At 35.2% G+C, this 19582-nt stretch overlaps 1 protein-coding gene across 6 annotated transcripts in view; it reads left to right on the top strand.

The window, feature by feature from the left end:
* Positions 1–19344, top strand: part of USP45 (ubiquitin specific peptidase 45) — a 69307-nt gene extending 49963 nt beyond the window's left edge. For 2 of the 6 annotated variants that reach the window (XM_034991594.1, XM_034991593.1), the window contains 9 exons: positions 4645–4726; positions 6917–7008; positions 8232–8288; positions 8632–8775; positions 10468–11140; positions 12529–12623; positions 14857–14943; positions 18244–18397; positions 19021–19344. In XM_034991594.1, the coding sequence (XP_034847485.1) occupies positions 4645–4726; positions 6917–7008; positions 8232–8288; positions 8632–8775; positions 10468–11140; positions 12529–12623; positions 14857–14943; positions 18244–18397; positions 19021–19151 (1515 nt within the window). In that variant the 3' untranslated portion in view covers positions 19152–19344. Of the gene's footprint in view, positions 1–4644; positions 4727–6916; positions 7009–8231; positions 8289–8631; positions 8776–10467; positions 11141–12528; positions 12624–14856; positions 14944–18243; positions 18398–19020 lie in introns of those variants that run through there. The other 4 variants (XM_034991596.1, XM_034991597.1, XM_034991595.1 and 1 more) reach the window with 3 other exon arrangements.
* Positions 19345–19582: the final 238 nt, after the last annotated feature.

Below are 19582 nucleotides of genomic sequence, written 5' to 3'. Positions count from 1 at the left end.
GTATAGTATGCTTTTCCCGCTAAATTGGTAACACCCTAATTATACTAATTTTTCATATGTATTTGGGCTTATTTCTCAACTTGCCCTTGATTCTGTTTGCTTATCTTTTTGATTATTAGGATCATACTTTAAATTATGAAGGTTTAAATGCATTTTTCTTTATATAATCAACCACATTTTATTAATTTCAAAATGAAAGTCTGGATCTCCATATTACCTATTTTGCCTTAAGCTCTGTTATTCTCTGTTTGGAATAGTAACTTGCAAAGGAAACTTTGGCATATTTTCTCTTCCTTTCATGCATCAGTCACAGACTTTCTCTACATATGAAATTTCTTCATTAGTGGCTGGTGGGACCTCCTTCTTGATACACTTTCTTCCCTTTGAAAAGGACTAAAAAAAAATCTAACATCATCGTCTTTATCATCTTACTCCACCCTATCCTTTCCAAGGGCAAAGAGTCTATAGAGCACATTCCAGAATTGCATCTCTCTTTCCCTCTCTCTTTTTTTATGCTGCAGTCTGTTTATTCATTTTATTGTTTTTTCCTCAATTTTTAATATTTTGAAGTATAATTGACATATTACTTTCAGGTGTACAACATTGATTTGGCAGTTGTATACATTACTCAGTGCTCACCATAAGTATAGTCACCATCTGTCACTATACAACATTATTACAATATTATTGAGTATATTCCCTATGCTGTACTTTTCATTTCCATGACTTATTTATTTTATAACTGGAAGTTTGTACCTCTTAATCCTCTTTATCTATTTTGCCCATCCTCTTACTCCCTCCCCTCTGGCAACCACCAGTTTGTTCTCTGAATTTAAGAATCTGTTTATTTGTTTGTTCATTTTGTTTTTTAGATTCCACATATAAGTGAAATCTTTTTTTAAATTAATATGATGAAGGCACTGAAGTTTTTTAATTTAAATTCAATTAGCCAACATATAGTACATCACTAGTTTTTGATGTAGTGTTCAATGATTCATTAGTTGCATACAACACCCAGTGCTCATTACATCATGTGCCCTCCTTAATGCCCATCATCTGGTTACCCCATCCTTCCACCCACCTCCCTTTCCACAACGCTCAGTTTGTTTCCAGGGTCAGGAGTCTCTCATAGTTTGTCTCCCTCTCTGATTTCTTCCCATTCAGATTTTCCTCCCTGTCCCTATGATCCTCCATGCTATTCCTTATATTCCACATATAAATGAAACCATATAATTGTCTTTCTCTGACTTATTTCACTCAGCATAATACCCTCCAGTTCCATCCATGTTGATGTAGAAGTTGGGTATTCATCCTTTCTGATGGCTGAGTAATATTCCATTGTATATATGGACTGCATCTTCTTTATCCATTCATCTGTTGAGGGACATCTCGCTCCTTCCACAGTTTGGCTATTGTGGACATTGCTGCTATGAACATTGGGGTGCATGTGCCCCTTCTTTTCATTACATCTGTATCTTTGGGGTGAATACCCAGTAGTGCAATTGCTGGGTCGTAGGGTAGCTCTATTTTTAACTTCTTGAGGAACCTCCATACTGTTTTCCAGAGTGCTGTACCAGATTCCATATATAAGTGAGATCTTATGATATTTATCATTTTCTGTCTGACTTATCTCATTTATCATAATACTCTTCAGGTTCCTTCATGTTTTTGCAAATGGCAAGATTTCATTCTTTTTTATGGCCAAGTAATTATTGCATTGTATGTTCCATTAGAACATTTTCTTTATTCATTCATCTATTGATGGACACATGGCTGCTTCCATATCTTGTCTATTATAAATAACACTACAATAAACATAGGGGTGCATATATCTTTTCAAATTAGTGTTTTTGTTTTCTTTGGGTAAATACCCACTAGTGAGGGGCACCTGGGTAGCTCAGTCAGTTAAGCATCTGCCTTCGGCTCAGGTCATGATCCCAGGGTCCTGGGATCGAGCCCCACATCGGGCTCCCTGCTCGCGGGGAGCCTGCTCTCTCTCCTCTCTGCTCATACTCTCTCTTGCTATCTCTCTCTCAAATAAGTAAGTAAATAAATAAATCTTTAAAAAAATACCCACTAGTGGAACTACTGGATCATATGGTATTTCTATTTTTAATTTTTTGAGGAATCTCCATACTGTTTTCTACAGTGGCTGCACTAAACTTATGTTTCCACCAACAGTGCACAAGGGTTCCTTTTTCTCCACATCCTTACCAACACTTGTTATTTCTTGTCTTTTTGATATTAGCCATTCTGACTGGTGTGAGGTAATATCTCGTGGCAGGTTTGATTTGTATTTCCCTGATGACTACTGATATTGAACATCTTTTTATGTGTCTGTCTACCATCTGTATGGCTTCTTTGGAAAAACGCCTCTTTAGGTCCTCTGCCCATTTTTTAATGCATTTTAATAAATCTAGTGGGACCAGTCATTTGTCACTACACTTCCTGTTCTCCCCCACCGATTTTTCATTGCTATTCTTATTTATTCCTCCATATCTAGTTTAGGACTAATCTCCCCCTTCAATCTCTCACATTAAAAAAAAAAAAAAACCTATTGCTATTTTTACTGGAATTATGTTAAATTCATAAATTTAGGGGGCAAGATTGAAATGTTTATTTAGGACCCGTTGAAGAACATGGTGTGTCTTTCCATTTGATCAAGTTTTCTTTTGTGTCTTTCAGTAGTGTTTTTAAGTTTTCCTCATTTAGATCTTACACAACCCTTAAGTTTATTCGTTATTTTATCTTTTTAGTTGTTATTATAAATGGGGCATTTTCTTCCATTGCTTCTAACTGGTTTTTGTTTGTCTGTGTGAAGGCTATTGACTTCATTATATTTATATACCCCATATCAAATTCTTTTATTATTTATAGTAGTTTTTCATTTCAGTTTGTTCTTTTGGTTTTTCCAAGTAAAAAGTCATATCATCTGCAAATAATTTTATCTCCTTTATAATTTTTATACTCAGATTTATTTTTCTATCAAATGCATTGACTAGAACACTAATACAGTCCTACTAAATAATAGTAATAAATCAAGGAATTTAATCTTAAATAATGTTTTGCTTCTTATATCTATTAATATGATGGCTTGTATGAATAGATTTCCTAATATCCCTGCATTACTAGAACAAAAGTCTTAATGATAGTGTATTATTTTAATGTGCTTCTGTATTTTATTTAGAATTTTTTTCATACGTGATGTTGGTGTGTGTTGTATATGTTCTCTGTCAGCTTTGATACCAATATTATGCTTCATGAAAATAATTTGGAGGCTTCCCTTTTTTATGCTCTGGAACATATGTTTAGTGGCATTCCTCTGAAAAGTTAGGGCTTGGAACTTTTTGTACGGAGTTACTGTGTAACACCATTCTTCTCTTTCTGCCCATTCACCTACCCCATGAAAGCTGGAAGGTACTCTCTCTCTTCTGGAACTCATTTCCTGGAAAATTATCTAATTTTTTCTGAATTTTCAAATGTAATTACATGAGAGTGGAGCAAAGTAGTCTCTCATGATTACTTAAAATATCCTTAATTTTGTTAGCGGTTTCCTTTTTCTTAGGTGTGATGTTAATGCTTTTTCATCCTTACTTTGATTAAGATTGACTAGTAAGTTTATTTATCCTCCACCCAAAAATCAGCTTTTGATTCATTTATTAGTCTCTTCAATTTATATACTTTTGTCTTCATTAACTCTTTTGTTGAGTTTTGTTATTTACTTTCGTTTAGCTTTGATATTCTTTTTCTAAATTTATGATGTGGCTGCTTAATTTGTTTTTATTCTATTCAATTGATTTAAATATTTAAGGCTGTGAATTTTCTGAACAGTGGAAAGTGTCTGTATTCTGATATGTAGTACTTTTATGATTCTCTGGCAAGTCTGCAGTTTGAGTTTCATTTTTCTTTAATATAATATTTTTTTAAGAACAGAATTAGGTATCATTTTCAGGAAGTCCAGGTCAAACAGCGGTCTCACCTATGAAAACCTGTGATTAAGACTTTACTTAATTATCCTCCAGAAGTTTTTTTTTTTTTTTTAACAAGCTTTTCTCTCACTGCACTGTAAAAATGTGAATTTGAGAAGATTAAATTCATCCACTAAGGAGGGACATAATTAGTATAAAAGATGATAATTTATTAGCTCAAATGTCTTTATTCTTGGAATCTGATTTTATTTCATTCTGAAAGTTTTCTGTGATATTGGATCTTTCCTGAAATATAAAGAGCTATGGAAACATATAGATCTTGTCATTTCCTTAGAGCTGCTAAAGACTTTAATACTAGTAATCATTATTGACAACTGAATTCAAATAAAAGGATAACTGATCAAGATTTGGGGTATTCTTCTTGCTGTGGAAATTATTTGATGTTCTGGACTTTACTCATATAGGAATATATATAATCTAGGTGAAGATCATAGTGACCAGTTTAATAGCTTCTTATATAGTAAAATTTTTTCTTCAATAGATAAGAAGTTCCACATGGTCTCTGTGTTACTTTTTGTCCTGATTAAAATGACACATCATTTTAGGGACAGAGTGGTAGAGTGTGGGAGAGGAGGGAAAAGAGGGAGAACTTACTCTAAACCTATAAGAATACATTCAAATATGGATTCTTACGAAATTCTTATTTGTTTTATAGAGAATACAAGCTAGCATTCTAAAAGCATTTAACAACCCAACTACTAAAACTGCTGATGATGATACTAGAAAAAAAGTCAAAGGTATGTTGATTCATTCACTGTTAAAACTTTCTCCTAGAAGAAAATTGTACGTTTCTTTTCAGGGGAAAAAGAACTGAGCATTATGTGAACTAATTCTGTAAAGCAGTGGCCTTAAAAGGAGAGTGTACTTACTCCAGTGGCTGCCAAGATAGTCTACTGGGTCATAGAAAGATGTTAGAATGCGTCCATGTGAACTTTAAAAACTAAAACTAGTATCAACTATACAGACTGACACTGATAACCCTAATGTGAAGTATCCTAAGGGAGACTTGAAAGGTTGTGGAAAGCAGCAGCCTCGCTGGGAGTTCCGTTTCACCATATTGTGTCATTTTGCAGTTGACCTATGCTTGGATAAGTGGATTTATGGGTATTATACAGTTTTAACTAGTCAGAATGCTTAAGTGTTCCAAAGATTGGTTGGAGAGAGTACTAAATCAAACATACATGTCTACTTTACTTCTAGTGTCGACTCTTCATCAGCCAAAGTATGAGGCAAAACCAGTGATTATCTAATCAAAGCTGATTATTTATAATTATCAGTATTTAAGTGTGGGCTTACAGCTCATGATATGAGTGATTTACCTTGTCCTAACTGTATATTTTGTCTTCAGATATTAACTGATGCTGGTACAAAGTCATCATTTTTAAATGTTTAAAATATTTTTTGCATTTTATTTATTTTCTTTTCTAACTTCGATTTATTTGTGGTATTATATATACACACTACTTGTCTATAATTCATAAACAAACATACATATTGTGATTGTACATGACCAAACTATATGCAGTGAAAGGTTCAAGATTTTTTTTTTTTAATTAAAGTATAGTTGACACACAATGTTACATTAGTTTCATGTGAAGGGTTCAAGATGTTTTAAAATGTGGATTCTCAAGTATGCTTGGGGTTTTTTGTTTGTTTGTTTGTTTTGAGATAGTGCCATCTAGTGTATGTTTAGAATAACTGCCCAGTTTTTCTTTCCTTCCAGTTTTGTGTAATCTTTTCTATTTTCAATCCCTTGTACAATTTTCTTAATGAAACGTCTTAGTTTACATTAGTAACTTCTAAATAGTTATCATTATATTAAAAGATGTTTATTGATATGTCTATAAGTTGGCTGTGACATTCAATACTTCAAATAATGTTTTGAAATGACTTTAAATGTTGTTTGTATAAAATTTGAAGTTAGAGGGACGCCTGGGTGGCTCAGTTGGTTAAGCGTCTGCCTTCAGCTCAGGTCATGATCCCAGGGTCCTGGGATCGAGTCCCACATCGGGCTCCCTGCTCCGTGGGGAGCCTGCTTCTCCCTCTGCCTCTGCCTCTCTCTCTCTATCTCTCATGAATAAATAAATAAAATCTTTAAAAAAATTAAAAAATAAAAAAATAAATAAAATAAAATTTGAAGTTAGAGATCCAAAAAGGATAGAAGTTTGAAAGAGGAGTGAGGTTTGTTAATATATATTTTTTGTCATAATTTACTGTGGAAAGTTTTAAACATCTATTGAAATGGAGAGAATAGTATGATAGAACCTCGTGTACTCCTCACCCCTCTTAAACTACATTGAATTCATGGTGTATTATGTTTTATCTATGTTCTCCTAACTCCTGATTATTTTGAAGCAAATCACAGGCATGATTTTCTTTGATTTATAAATATTTCCCAAACACAATAATTTTACCATTTTATACTGAACGCACACGTGTGTGTGTGTGTGTGTGTGTGTGTGTGTATGTAATGTTACTAATTGCCCAAATTAATTCTTTACGTTCTACTATGTTTACTTGTCTTTTACTACTCTGTTGTTTCCATAGTTATGGTCCAGGCATCTGTAGCCCTAAAAGCATAATCTTTTTCATCCCTCTGTCTACCTCTACGTTAGGTACAGAGGCTTTAAAGGGTTTAATGGGAGCAGTTGAGGTATGATCTGAACAGTGGTTATTGGTCTACCTATTTTGCCTCAAGTTTAAGAACTGTTCATTATTTCTTGGAGACTACTGTAGTTGATAATCAAATTTTCTCTACAGAATTGTAAAGGAGAAAAAGACGTTATAACATCATACGATAAAATGTATTAAATGTATTGGACATCTATCTTACTCAGATTTCCTTTGAATCAACAGAGAAAAAGCATGTTACATTGTTAGGTTGATGGTTGACATATTTTTTGCATTAAAAAGTATTATTTTTACAGCGTATGGAAGAGAAGGTGTGAAAATGAACTTCATAGATCGGATCTTTATTGGTGAATTAACTAGCACAGTCATGTGTGAAGAATGTGCAAATGTAGGTGCTTTGGAATTCACTTCAACATGGAATAGATTACAATCATCATTTGTTGTTTTCTTTCACATATAATCATCAGCATTTATTTTTATTAGTGACAGATGACTACGTAATAGATTTTAAAAGTCGTTAGATATATCCTTCACTCCCAGAGGAAGAACATAATTTATCATTTTTAAAGTGTTTTTTCCTCTCAACAAACCCGTGACGTTCTTTTAGCCTCCTCTAGTGTTCTGCAATGTGTTAGGTACTTGTTTGGATTGAAATGGAAGAGAAACTTCTGGGAAGGGAATAACTATGTCATATAACTATGCATTGCCCTAAAGTATGATTCTAATAACTTAGGGTGATCTACCACATTTTAGTTAAAGTTTACATTTATATAACTTGTTGAAGTTTTGTTTAAAGTAGACTCATCTTTGAATGAAATGATAATTTTTATTTTGAATGCCATCTGTACTTTAACAACAACTTAAAACACATAAACATTTTTATAGGTTTTTAATTATTTGGTAAGGAATATTTCTGAAAATGTATGGCTTAGAGTATGATAGGTGTAAACTTCTGTTAGATTTTAATCATAAAATGGAGAGTCGTTATGTCCATTTTCCTGTCCCAGATTATCGAGTACCTTTCTTTTCTCTCTAGTCTTATAAAATCAGGATTATATGTTACATCTCCTTCTAGCCTGTCATGTTGAAGCACAGCATTTATCAACATGATATTACTTAAATTTCTAGTATTTTCAACATAGAAGTTGATTTCTGTCTCACAAGCTAGAGAGAATCTTTTTAAACAGAGCTCACCTAAGAAGCTACAAAACACAGTCAAGCGCTCTGGGTTGTTTTTGTTTTTGTTTTTGTTTTTAATACTTCTATTTGATTTATGTTGTGGCATAATTTCACCAAAAATATGTTTATATCTTTAGTTGATCGGTTTTATTAAACACAGTTAATTTAGAAGTTACTTTGAATATTATAAGTTAGTCGTATTGGCAATATTATAAAATTCAACTGGGTTGCATTTATTGAGGCTTTGGGATATTTTGTTTTGATTAACAATATGTGCTGCTCTACCCAATTAAAATCACTGTTTGTTCCAGGGATGTTTTTAAACTTGAAATTCTAAGTTGCCTGGGGAGTTTGATTTCTTTAAGACTTTACAAAACTACATTGTCTATATTAGAATTCTAACTGAATTTCTCAATATGTTTTCTTTTTAAGATCTCCTCTGTGAACGATCCCTTTATTGATATTTCACTTCCTATAATAGAAGAAAGGGTAAGGAGAAAAAAACTTCATAATGAGTCTTTTGTGAAGAGCATTTATTCATTCATATACTTAGACATTTGTTGAGCATGTTATCACATTATCTGAGAATCATTTTTTTATCTATGATAATGGAGTTCATAGAGTGTAAATGATACTGGGGTTTGTGTATATATGCATAAATTATGATATAGTTCTTACTCTCAGGGATTTCAAACCATTATGTTTTACAGTTTGAGAATTAATGTTAAGGAAATTATCTAATTTCACATGAGTTAGAAATTCAAAAAAGTAGGTGATATCCAGAATTCATTTCCTAAATAAGTTTTGTGTTATGTACATGGCATCTATATAGGTTTCAAAACCGGTACTTTTGGGAAGAATGAGTAAATATAGAAGTTCGCAGGCGACAGATAATGATCAGTACAGTGACACTGTTACTATAGAAAATACTTCTGAACCCAGAGCCACCAAGAACCAGTCTTCATCTAAAGATAAGGTAAGATTATATGCATTTGTGAGACATCTGTTTTAAAAAAACTTTTTAATAAGAAAAGTTTCAAAAATATACAAAAGTAGAGAGGTAGTGTTATAAACTCCCATGTACCTATTTCTCAGATTCACAGGTATCAGATCATGGCTAATCGTATTTTATCTGTAGCTATCCCACATTCTCCCCCTCCCCATCTCATATTATTTTGAAATAATTCTGATATAAAAGGTAAATACTATTTTAAAAGACATAACCACAGTGCATCATCATACCTAAAAATATTAATAACTTTTTAATAGTACCAACATCCAGTCATTATTTAAATTTCTGTAGTTGTCTCATAAATACCTTTTTTGTTTTTGCTTTCTAAGGTGTGCTTGAATTTAGGATCTAAAAAAAGATCTATAGATTGCAGTTGATTGCCATCTCTTAATTGCATATCTCTTAGGTCTCGTTTAATCTACAGATTTCCCCCTCCCTTTCTCCCCTACTTTGCAATGTATTTGTTGAAGAGATTGGGTCATTTTTTTTCCCAGTAATTTCTCACATTCCCACATTCAATAGTAATTTATCTTGCTATTGCATTTCCATGGTGTTAACAGATTTCTTTGTTTCTTTTATTTCCTCTCTAAGGCAGTTCAATCTAAAGGCCTAATTAGGCTCAAGTTTTATTATTTGACTTTTGGCAAGAAAACATTTATTTAAAATTTTATTTATTTATTTTTTGAGGGTTGGGGAGGGACAGAGGGAAAGAGAGGGGGAGAGAGAGAATCTTAAGCACGCTCCACACCCAGTGTGGAGCCCAACATGGGGCTCGATCTCCCAACCCTGAGATCATGATCTGAGCGTAAATCAAGATTTGGATGCTTGGGTGCCTGGGTGGCTCAGTCGTTAAGCGTCTGCCTTTGCCTCAGGTCATGATCCCAGGGTCCTGGAATTGAGCCCTGCATTGGGCTCCCTGCTCAGTGGGAAGCCTGCTTCTCCCTCTCCTGCTCCCCCTGCTTGTGTACCCTCTCTCGCTGTCTCTCTCTCTCTATCAAATAAATAAAATCTTAAAACAAAAAAAAGAGTTGGATGCTCAACCAACTGAGACACCCAGGCGCCCCTTGGCAAGAAACCTTTTAACTGGCGGTGTATACTTCCACCAAGGAGATGCATGTAATATTTGATGTCTAATCTTTGATGTTACCAGTCACTGATGACCATTGTCTAGACCCATTATTTCACTAGGGACATAGCCGGTTGTTGAATTGTCCCATAAAAATTTAAAGAAATCAATCTAAATTTGCACTTCATTTTTTCAAAAACTTTTTTTTATGTGATATGATTTGTACTAACTTAGCAAATTGATACGTTATCAGAATTAGCTTTTTCTGTTACAATGCTCTTGAAGTGGCAGGACTCCAGAGAGTATGTACAAAGGTTTATAATTAAAAAGCCTCCCTCAGCTCTGTTCTACAAAGACCTGCTTCTTTCTCCACAGATAAGTAACCGCTATTGTGAGTTTCTTGTATAAAGATTAATTTTAAATTAGAACTATTTGTTATTCTATCTTCTATTGATTGCAGTTTAGGTAGATTTAGGAAATGGATTTCAGAGGGTCTAGGAAAAGTATTTATTTAATAATTGTGGAACGTGTAAATAAGACTTGCATTTATTTTCAGTAAGGTCACAAGATTCTTTTCTCTGAAAACACAGAATCAACTAGTTCATGGCAGAAAATGTGTAAGAAAATTGTCATCTGGAGAAGATAGAGCAGTCGTCATATGCCAGAAAAATGAGCACCTGGAGATGAACGGGGATTCCCCAGCATTTGCAAGCATCACGAATACCGAGTCGGCTCTGACTGAAAGCCCCACCGATGGCAGTGAGAAAGAGGCCAGCCGTTCTGAAAGTAGCGCTGATGCAGACAGCGAGGCTTCAGAATCCGAAAGTGCTTCTGAGCAGGCTGTGTTGTTGAGGTCTAGCCGTGGGTGCTGTGTGCACCCGCATGCCCCCTCTCCCCAGCCGCCAGCAGCTGGACCACCCACCAGCGAGCCTGGCACTGGTGACAAGGGAGTGGCTGAAGCTATTTCCGAACTTCATCTGAGCAGCCCTGTAACTGGAGATAGAGATTTTGATAGAGAGAATAAGCCACCAAGTGTTCCAAATAGTTTATGTTCTTCAGAGGAGAAACATATGCTGTCTCCTCGCCCCCCAAATGCTTTTCAGACCCTTTCTCAGAGCTATGTAACTACTTCTAAAGAATGCTCACTTCAGTCCTGTCTCTACCAGTTTACATCTATGGAATTACTAATGGGGAATAACAAGCTTCTGTGTGAGAATTGTGCTGAAAAGAAGCAGAGGTACCAAAAGGAAACCGGTTCCCCAGGTAAACATTTAGGTTTTTGTTTTTCTTAGTATTCACAGGGTATTTGATAGTCAATGACTAGCGGGTTATAGATCCTAAATAGAGGAACCTGAGAACCTTGTGCCTACACGTAAGCTGCTTGGAAGCAGGAATTATCTTTTTCATCGTTGTACCTCAGCACTGTAGATGGTGACTGGACTTCTAAATCGATTTTTGATGAAGTAAATTGAACAGGAAGTACCCATCTCTGCCTTGAAAAATGCAAATCCACAGAATCTTGTTTCGGGGTACTAGCTGTCTGAAATCTTTCCAGAAGAAATTTCCCTGGTACATCTGTAGCCTTGATATGGAGAGAATACTCCGATTCTTAGCGACTAGTTGTTTCAAAATGCAGGCTTTATAATTATTCAATTGTGGTGAGGCCCATAGATCAGGAGATGGTTGCCGCTAGTTTGTTACATACAGTTCTGAAGAGGAGGGAGAACACTAAGCCATGCCATGCAGGGCCACATGGGGAAGGACCAGGGTTGGTCAGGAGGCAGAAGGAGTGAGGAGAAGACATGGACAAGAGCCTTTATTGTAGTTTCCAGGGAAGGAATTAGAATCAACAAGGTTTAGGATTGACTAGTTTTGAATAATTTCAGTGGGCTCTGGGGCATGGGGGCTGTCTCTAGTTGTATAGTACCTGACCCTAGTGTGATGAGGGCAGATGGATAGTGGCCTAGTGTATCAGAGCCCAATAAAGGAGGTGGTTGAGTATAGGCTTTGGATTGGTTGGTTGCATATGAGAGGCACACTTACATTGTTTATTATATCTAGGAATTTGCTAGTTGTGGCTGAAGCCTTCCCTATAATGTCAGCAAGGCCCTAGGTATCAAAGTATCAGAATAAAGACATGTTTAATACACTAGTAATTAAAGAAATGTCTAGATGGGAGAAGGAAGAAATACCACCTTACATTAATCCAAGTTAAATATGCTGTTGGCCATATTCAAATCCCATCCCAACTATTTTCTAACAACCTCTTACTGAAATGCCCTGTGGTGATCTCCTTTCACTACAGTGAGTAATGACCCATTTTTTTCAACTACAGGTCTGTTTCTGGTGGTCTTTGGAGGGCATTGACATAAGTCGCTATAGTCCATCTGCTTCCCAGCTCCCAAAATTTTGTTGCAAGTTTCACCTCCCCTATTCTTTGTTCTTGTAAGTGTGTCCTTTTTAAAAAAATCCCTTTCATTTCAGTGGAGTTTGGAAAGTAGTATAGAGGCACCCTTGTCACCAGAGTCTAATTTCTTTTTTAACATTTTCAAAAATATGGTATGATGCTTCTTTATAAACGTTAACTCTGTTACGTGGTATATAATGTATAAAATGGAATTTTACAAAAAAATTATTATTATTTTATGCAGAAAAGAAAGCAGAAGTTTATACTAATGCCAGGAAGCAATTGCTCATTTCTGCTGTTCCAGCTATCCTAATTCTCCATCTTAAAAGATTCCATCAGGTAAAAGTCCCTTTAGTAGCACTGTAGTAATTTTGTCATATGTTTTGCAGAACCCTACATCTTGTAAAATGCTGTCAAAGGATTAGACAGTAACTTGTTTAATTTAAAAATTTGTCATAAAGGATTTACTGCTTTTTTTATCCATAATAGCTTACAAGACTTTTCTAAATAAAATGGTTTAATTCATGATACTGTATTTGGTGGTTTAGGTGGTAGGAACCTAAGGGGTGTGTGTGTGTGTGCGCGCGCGTGCGCGCGTGCACGCACGTGTATGGGAGAGAGAGAATGAAAAATAAAGTTTATTAAGAATCCTTAGAAGCAGGGAAATAACAAAGTGCACATAGCTTTCTGAGCTCTCAGGATCCCAGTGATAGGGGTAAGTGGGCTGGGCATGGTTGGCTTGGACTAAATGCAAAAAGGGCTACAAAATGCAAATGTAGGGACTCTACAATGAGAGGGAACCTAAATGTTTTTAATGTGTCAGGTTTTCCTCTCAGCTTAGTTTTAATCCAATGCCTTGTCTGGTTTTTTTTTATGTGGGGTTTTTTTGTTTTATTTTTGCATTTGATGTAATGATTTTAAAGTTCCTCTGAAAGAGTAAATAAGTGAAATACTAAAACATTTTGGAAAAAGTTAGAATGGGTGATTTTTTTGACACCAGTTTAAAAATAAAACTGTATAATTAAAACAGTATGGTCAAGATTGTCAATAAATAAAACATGAGTATTATTTAAAGCTCTTATTATGATAAAGGAATAATCTCAAATCAGTTGGGAAAGTGGTAGATTATTTTGTTTTTAAGTTTATTTTTTTTTAATTTTTTTATTTTTTTTAAAGATTTTATTTATTTATTTGACAGAGAGAGACACAGTGAGAGAGGGAACACAAGCAGGGGGAGTGGGAGTGGGAGAAGCAGGCTTCCTGCCGAGCAGGGAGCCCGATGCGGGACTCGATCCCAGGACCCTGGGATCATGACCTGAGCCGAAGGCAGTCGCTTAACCAACTGAGCCACCCAGGCGCCCTTAAGTTTATTTATTTTTAAGTAATCCCCACACCCAATGTGGGCTCAAACTCATGACTCCAAGATCAACCCCAAGATCAAGAGTCGCTTGCTCTTCCAGCTGAGCCAGCCAGACACCCCACGGGGTAGATTATTTGATAAAGGATTTAGGAAAAAGAGCTGAAATAAAAAATGTAAAGCTTCCCTCTATACCATGTATCAATACTATTTTCAGATAAATATTTTAACTGTATGAAACAAATCTTCAAAAGACTAGAAGAAAACTTAAATGAATATTAACCTGACCTCTGGGAGGAAGTTTTTTGTTTTTTTTTTTTTTTGGTGGGCAGCAAAGCAAGGTTTATTGAGTGATAGCAAAGTGATAGTACAAAACTCCCAAGGAGGGAGGGGACCTGAGGGTGTTGCCTGGGGGAAGATTTTCTAAGTATAAAACCCATGAAAGAAATCTCAAGGAAAAGATTAGGAGTTTTGATTATATATCTGCAACATTTCAGGTGGGTCGTAGGTAGGCAGGAAGAGATTTTTCTCTATACATCCCCATCCATATCCACAAAAAAATTAGACTAAGTTCTTGATTTTTTTTTTTTTTTTTTTTAAGATTTTATTTATCTATCTGACAGAGAGAGACAGCAAGAGAGGGAACACAAGCAGGGGGGCCGGGAGAGGGAGAAGCAGGCTTCCCGCCAAGCAGGGAGCCCAATGCAGGGCTTGATCCCAGGACCCTGGGACCATGACCTGAGCTGAAGGCAGATGCCCAATGGCTGAGCCACCCAGGTGCCCCTAAATTCTTGATTTGTGATAGCCAAGAATGTAGAAACTCAGTGGAAGTGAAATGGCTGTGGACAGCAGAAGCAGATGTCTTGTGTCTCATTACATGAGAATGCCTAGTGAAGGGTGTATATGTGCAGTTACTCTGAGCAAGATAGGGTCATGTCAGATCTGAGAAGCTGATTTCATGATGTACCACAGTTATTTTATATTTGGTACTACATCTCAATTTAGGAACTTACAGAAAGAATGCATGCCCTTAAAAGGAAATATTTACAGACTAATCAGTAGTCTCAAACTTACATGTCAGTTTTGGACTATTCGGTAGTCATGTTTTTATAGCTATTAAAAAAACTAACTTCTAGGATTCCTCTTTTGGTTTTATTAACAATGACGTAGATGAATTGTTTGTTGCATTAAAAATTATTTTTTGGTCTTTTTAAGGCTGGCTTGAGTCTTCGAAAAGTAAACAGACATGTAGATTTTCCACTTATACTTGATTTAGCACCATTCTGTTCTGCTACTTGTAAGGTATAGTATGTTATTAAGATGTTTAATTGACTTGTAAATACTATGCTTAAAAGTATTAGGTCATTCATTCATTCATTCAGCTTCTCTGAAAGGGAATTTTATAGTTGGTGAAGTTAAATCCGTAACGTGGAACATGTAACACACTGAATATGACTTTTGTCCTTTGGGAGACAGAATAAGGGACAGTTGAAAAGCTGTGTGAACCATTAGCGTGGTGGTCAGGAAAATCAATGCTGCTTGTCAGTGCTACTAGAAACAGATAGTTGCGGAGAGAAGTAAGCAGATTTTGTGCCCTCTCCTGTTCCTTGTGAATGACGTGCTTAATCGACAATAGTTTTAGCAGTTGTGGAGTTCATTCTCTTTTGTGAGTCAATATACTAGTGCATTGTTTTTCATGCTATATCATGCACACTACTGATAATAGTGTACTTGTTAGCTGAGTAGGATACTGTAAAATTGATAATACTTTAATAATTAGATATAGAAGCTGACTGGTTTATAATTGCTTGTATTTATATGTGAGAACTGTGTAGGTGAATTCAATGACTTTGTCTTCCCTCAGGGAACCACATATGTTATGGGGTAACATATTGTTCTGTTCATGATTATTGGTTAGCAGTCTAGGTTTTGTGGTATGTAATGGAATACTTATTGAACTTAATATTTTCCATACATTGATGAATCAAACAAAAATAGCTTAAAAGCAACTATTTGGTGAGTACAATTTATTTGCTGTAGAATACCAGCACTGTCTATCAAAATTATTAACACTCTGTATTCATAGAATTTGATAATGTGGTAAACAAAATGAAATTTAACAAGCTTTGTACTAAATTTATAAAAACACATTTTTAAAAGGTACTTTTTATGGAGAATTTCCAACATACACAGAAGTAGACAGAATAGTACAGTGAACCTATATAGCACACATCCCCTAGCTCTAAAACCTTAGGTACAGGGCCAGTCCTGCCATATCCACATGCTTACCTACTACTTCCCACATTATTTTGAAGGAAATATCAAGCATTATTTCATTCATAAATATTTTTCTGTGTATCTATAAAAGATAAGAATCACTTCCTCCTCCCTTTTAAGAACATAAAACCACAATACCACTTTCACACACACACACACAAAAAATCGGCACTAATTCCTTCATATCATCTAATGTATATATTTCCAGTTGTCTCACAAATGATATTTTAAAAATGAATTAGTATCCAAGTAAGGGCTACACATTATGATTGGATAATGTCTTTTAGTCTCTTTTAATGTATAGTTCCCCTCTCCCATCCCTTTCCCTTTCTCTCCCTCACAATTTATTTAAGAAACTGAGTCATCTTTCTGGTAGTTTCCGTTTAGATTTTGATGGTTCTTCCCCTGTCTTCTTTATTTCCTCTGAATAGATAATTGGCTCTTAAGAGGCTTGAACAGATACAGGTTTGATGCTCTTTTGTTCCCCCTGCTAAGGCTATCTTACAGGGCGTGTTTTGTTTTGTTTTTTTATTAGGTGGCACATAATGCCACTTATCTTTCTTTCTGTGATATTAGCAAGCAGTGATGCTCAAATGCTAGATCCAGAAGTTCGTTAAGAATTACAGAATGGTGATATTTTAAATCTGTCATTCCTTCTTCATTGATTAGCTGGAGCAGTTCCCCCCCCCTTTTTTTTTAAGATTTTATTTATTTATTTGAGAGAGACAGAGCACACAAGCAGGGGCAGTGGCAGGCAGAGAGAGAGGGAGAAGCAGGCTCCCCGCCGAGCAGGGAGCCCGATGTGGGACCCAATCCCAGGTCCCCAGGATCATGACCCGAGCTGAAGGCAGACACTTAACCAACTGAGCCACCCAGGCGCCCCAACTGGAGCACTTCTGTACAGAGAGAAATTCGTTTATCTATTTAGTTATCTTATAATATAGTTTTTATAGAAAAGGCTAGATAAATGTTTGATTCTTTACCTACTCCCCTTCCAAACCAGTTCAGAATAATGAATTAATTCAGTGGCATCCTTAAACTATGATCAATTAATTTACCATTATTAATTTATGGATTGAAACACATTAAATATGTTTCAGCTTACTACACTTTTCTTTTTATTCGTGGTCTAATATATTAATGGAATATAAATGGGTCCATAGTTGGCTACTGAAAGCCACTTCAAGCAGGCTTCTGGGTTCTTTTGACATGACCTTAGTGGAATGATTATGCTGCCAACTGGAATATATTATTCACCTGTTTAATTTTTATATTTTCATTTTAGGGATTGCTTTTTAAATTTAAATGTTTAAAATTTTACTAAATACATAAAATATTTATATAGTTCCAAAATCAAATGTATCAAATGTATAAAACAAGATAAATTTAAATAAGTATAGCTTTTCTTCTCCATGTCCATTCCACTTCTTTCCTCCCTTTATATATAAGCCATTTAAAAATCGTTTATTCTTCTGTAATTTTTAAAAATACAAGCAGATAGATATGCATATATGCATCTTCACTCTTAAATAATCACATCTTACAATATGTATCCTTTTTTTCTACCTTACTCTTAACATTATATCCTGGAGATTATTTCATAGCAGTATTTTGAGATAGTCTGCACTCTATTTTTCAAGCAAAAAACACTCAATGCATCATAATTTATTCAACCAGTCCCCAATTTAATGGGGACTGATTTTTGGGGGTTTATTCCATTTTCTTTTTAGTCAAAGTATAGTTGACATACAATATTATATTATTTTCAGGTATACAGTATAGTGATTCAACATTTATATACCTTACAAAGTGATCATGATATATATCTAGCTACCATCTGTCACCATACAAAATTGTTATAGTGTTATTACCTATATCCCATGTACTGTACATTATATCCCCATGTCTCCAGTTTTTTGATATTACAAATATTCCTGCAGTTAAGAGCCAAAATAATAACTAATAGTATGTCTTTTTACATTTTGCAAATGTACCTGTAAGATAGAATCCTACAAATAGGATTGATAAACCCAAGAGTAATACCTGTGTAATTCAGCTAGATAACATGAAATACCTCTGCATAGGATTGTACCCCTTTGTGTTCCCACAGGCAATGTGTGTGAATACTCTTTTCCCCACAGCCCAGCCAACAGAGAATGTTGTCAGGCTTTTGCATTTTGCCAGGCTAATACATGTGGAAACACATTTCAGTGTTGTTTTAACAGTGCATTTTTTCTTAGTTTAAGCAGGACATATATTTGACTTAATTTTCCCTATTATAATATTTCACTAATTACTAATTCCAGTTTTTTCTTTGTCTAAAAGAATGTAAGTGTGGGAGATAAAGTTCTCTATGGTCTCTATGGCGTAGTGGAACATAGTGGCTCAATGAGGGGAGGTCACTACACGGCTTATGTGAAAGTGAGAACACCCTCCAGGAAATTATTGGAGCATATCACTGGAAAGACATATGTACCTGGTATGGCATCCTGAGTTTTTGTTATTCCTAAAAACAAATGAATGTATTCTTCCTTTTCTGGAAGAGGTAAGCTGTTTCATGGATATTGCAAGTGGATTCACTTTGTTAAAGTTAAGTGAAAAATACTTTTAAGAGTACTTAGATAATCTTAAAGAACCTTAAATATCATAAGACTGTACCCTTCTAGATGATGTGAAGTGACACACTTTTTCAGGGTGCTAAGTCATTGTGTATTGAGGTGGAGTGGCATTTTACTTAACACCAAAAGATTTTGAAGACCTATCAGGTCCTCAGAATAGAGTTGGGGTTGAAAATTTGCAGACTCTGCCTATGGATCAACAAGCTGACTTTGTTTTTTTTCTTTCTATTTCAGTGAAAATGATTCTTTTCCTTAAACAAATAAATATTTACAAGTCTATCTAATATTTCACTAGATACTTAAAGTGAAGTGATGCCAGTATTGCTTTGAAAGAGTTAGTTGATTTTGGAAGATGTTTAACACAAGAAACACACCAATAAGATCTAGCATTAGATAAATATAGTTTGTGATGAATGTGTTGTTATTTATAATGTAGAATAAGAACATACTTATTGTAAAATTATACTTCTTTTTGTCTTGTTAGGTTTGAAAGAACCTGACAGTGAATCAACAGGCCAGTGGGTCCATGTTAGTGACACTTACGTGCAGGTGGTTCCAGAATCAAGAGCACTTAGTGCACAAGCGTACCTTCTTTTTTATGAAAGAATATTATAATTGTCTGTTAATAATTAGTGATAATGATGATTTAGATCGCTTTTGTTTAAATGCTGCAACAATAACCATAATATGTAATGTGCCTTTGTAATCTTTTCTCTTCTGTAGGAATAGCATGTCCCTCAAATGCCCCTGAAGATTTTTACCATTTTGGTGAATCCTTTTAAAGTAAATTAAATTTACTCAATGCTTTCAAATTTATATTCTTAAAATAAATGTAAACACAAGTTTTTTTTTTTTTTTTGTAAAGATTTTATTTACCCGAGAGAGAGAGAATGAGAGAGAGCAAGCACATGAGGGGGGGAGGGTCAGAGGGAGAAGCAGACTCCCCGCTGAGCAGGGAGCCCGATGCGGGACTCGATCCAGGGACTCCAGGATCATGACCTGAGCCGAAGGCAGTCGCTTAACCAACTGAGCCACCCAGCGCCCTA

The sequence above is a fragment of the Mirounga leonina genome, unplaced genomic scaffold, assembly GCF_011800145.1.
Source record: "Mirounga leonina isolate KUSES-001 unplaced genomic scaffold, KU_Mleo_1.0 Mir_53, whole genome shotgun sequence".
NCBI lineage: Eukaryota > Metazoa > Chordata > Mammalia > Carnivora > Phocidae > Mirounga > Mirounga leonina.
Note: the sequence above shows the minus strand (reverse complement) of the source record. Positions and strands in the feature narration are given on the sequence as shown.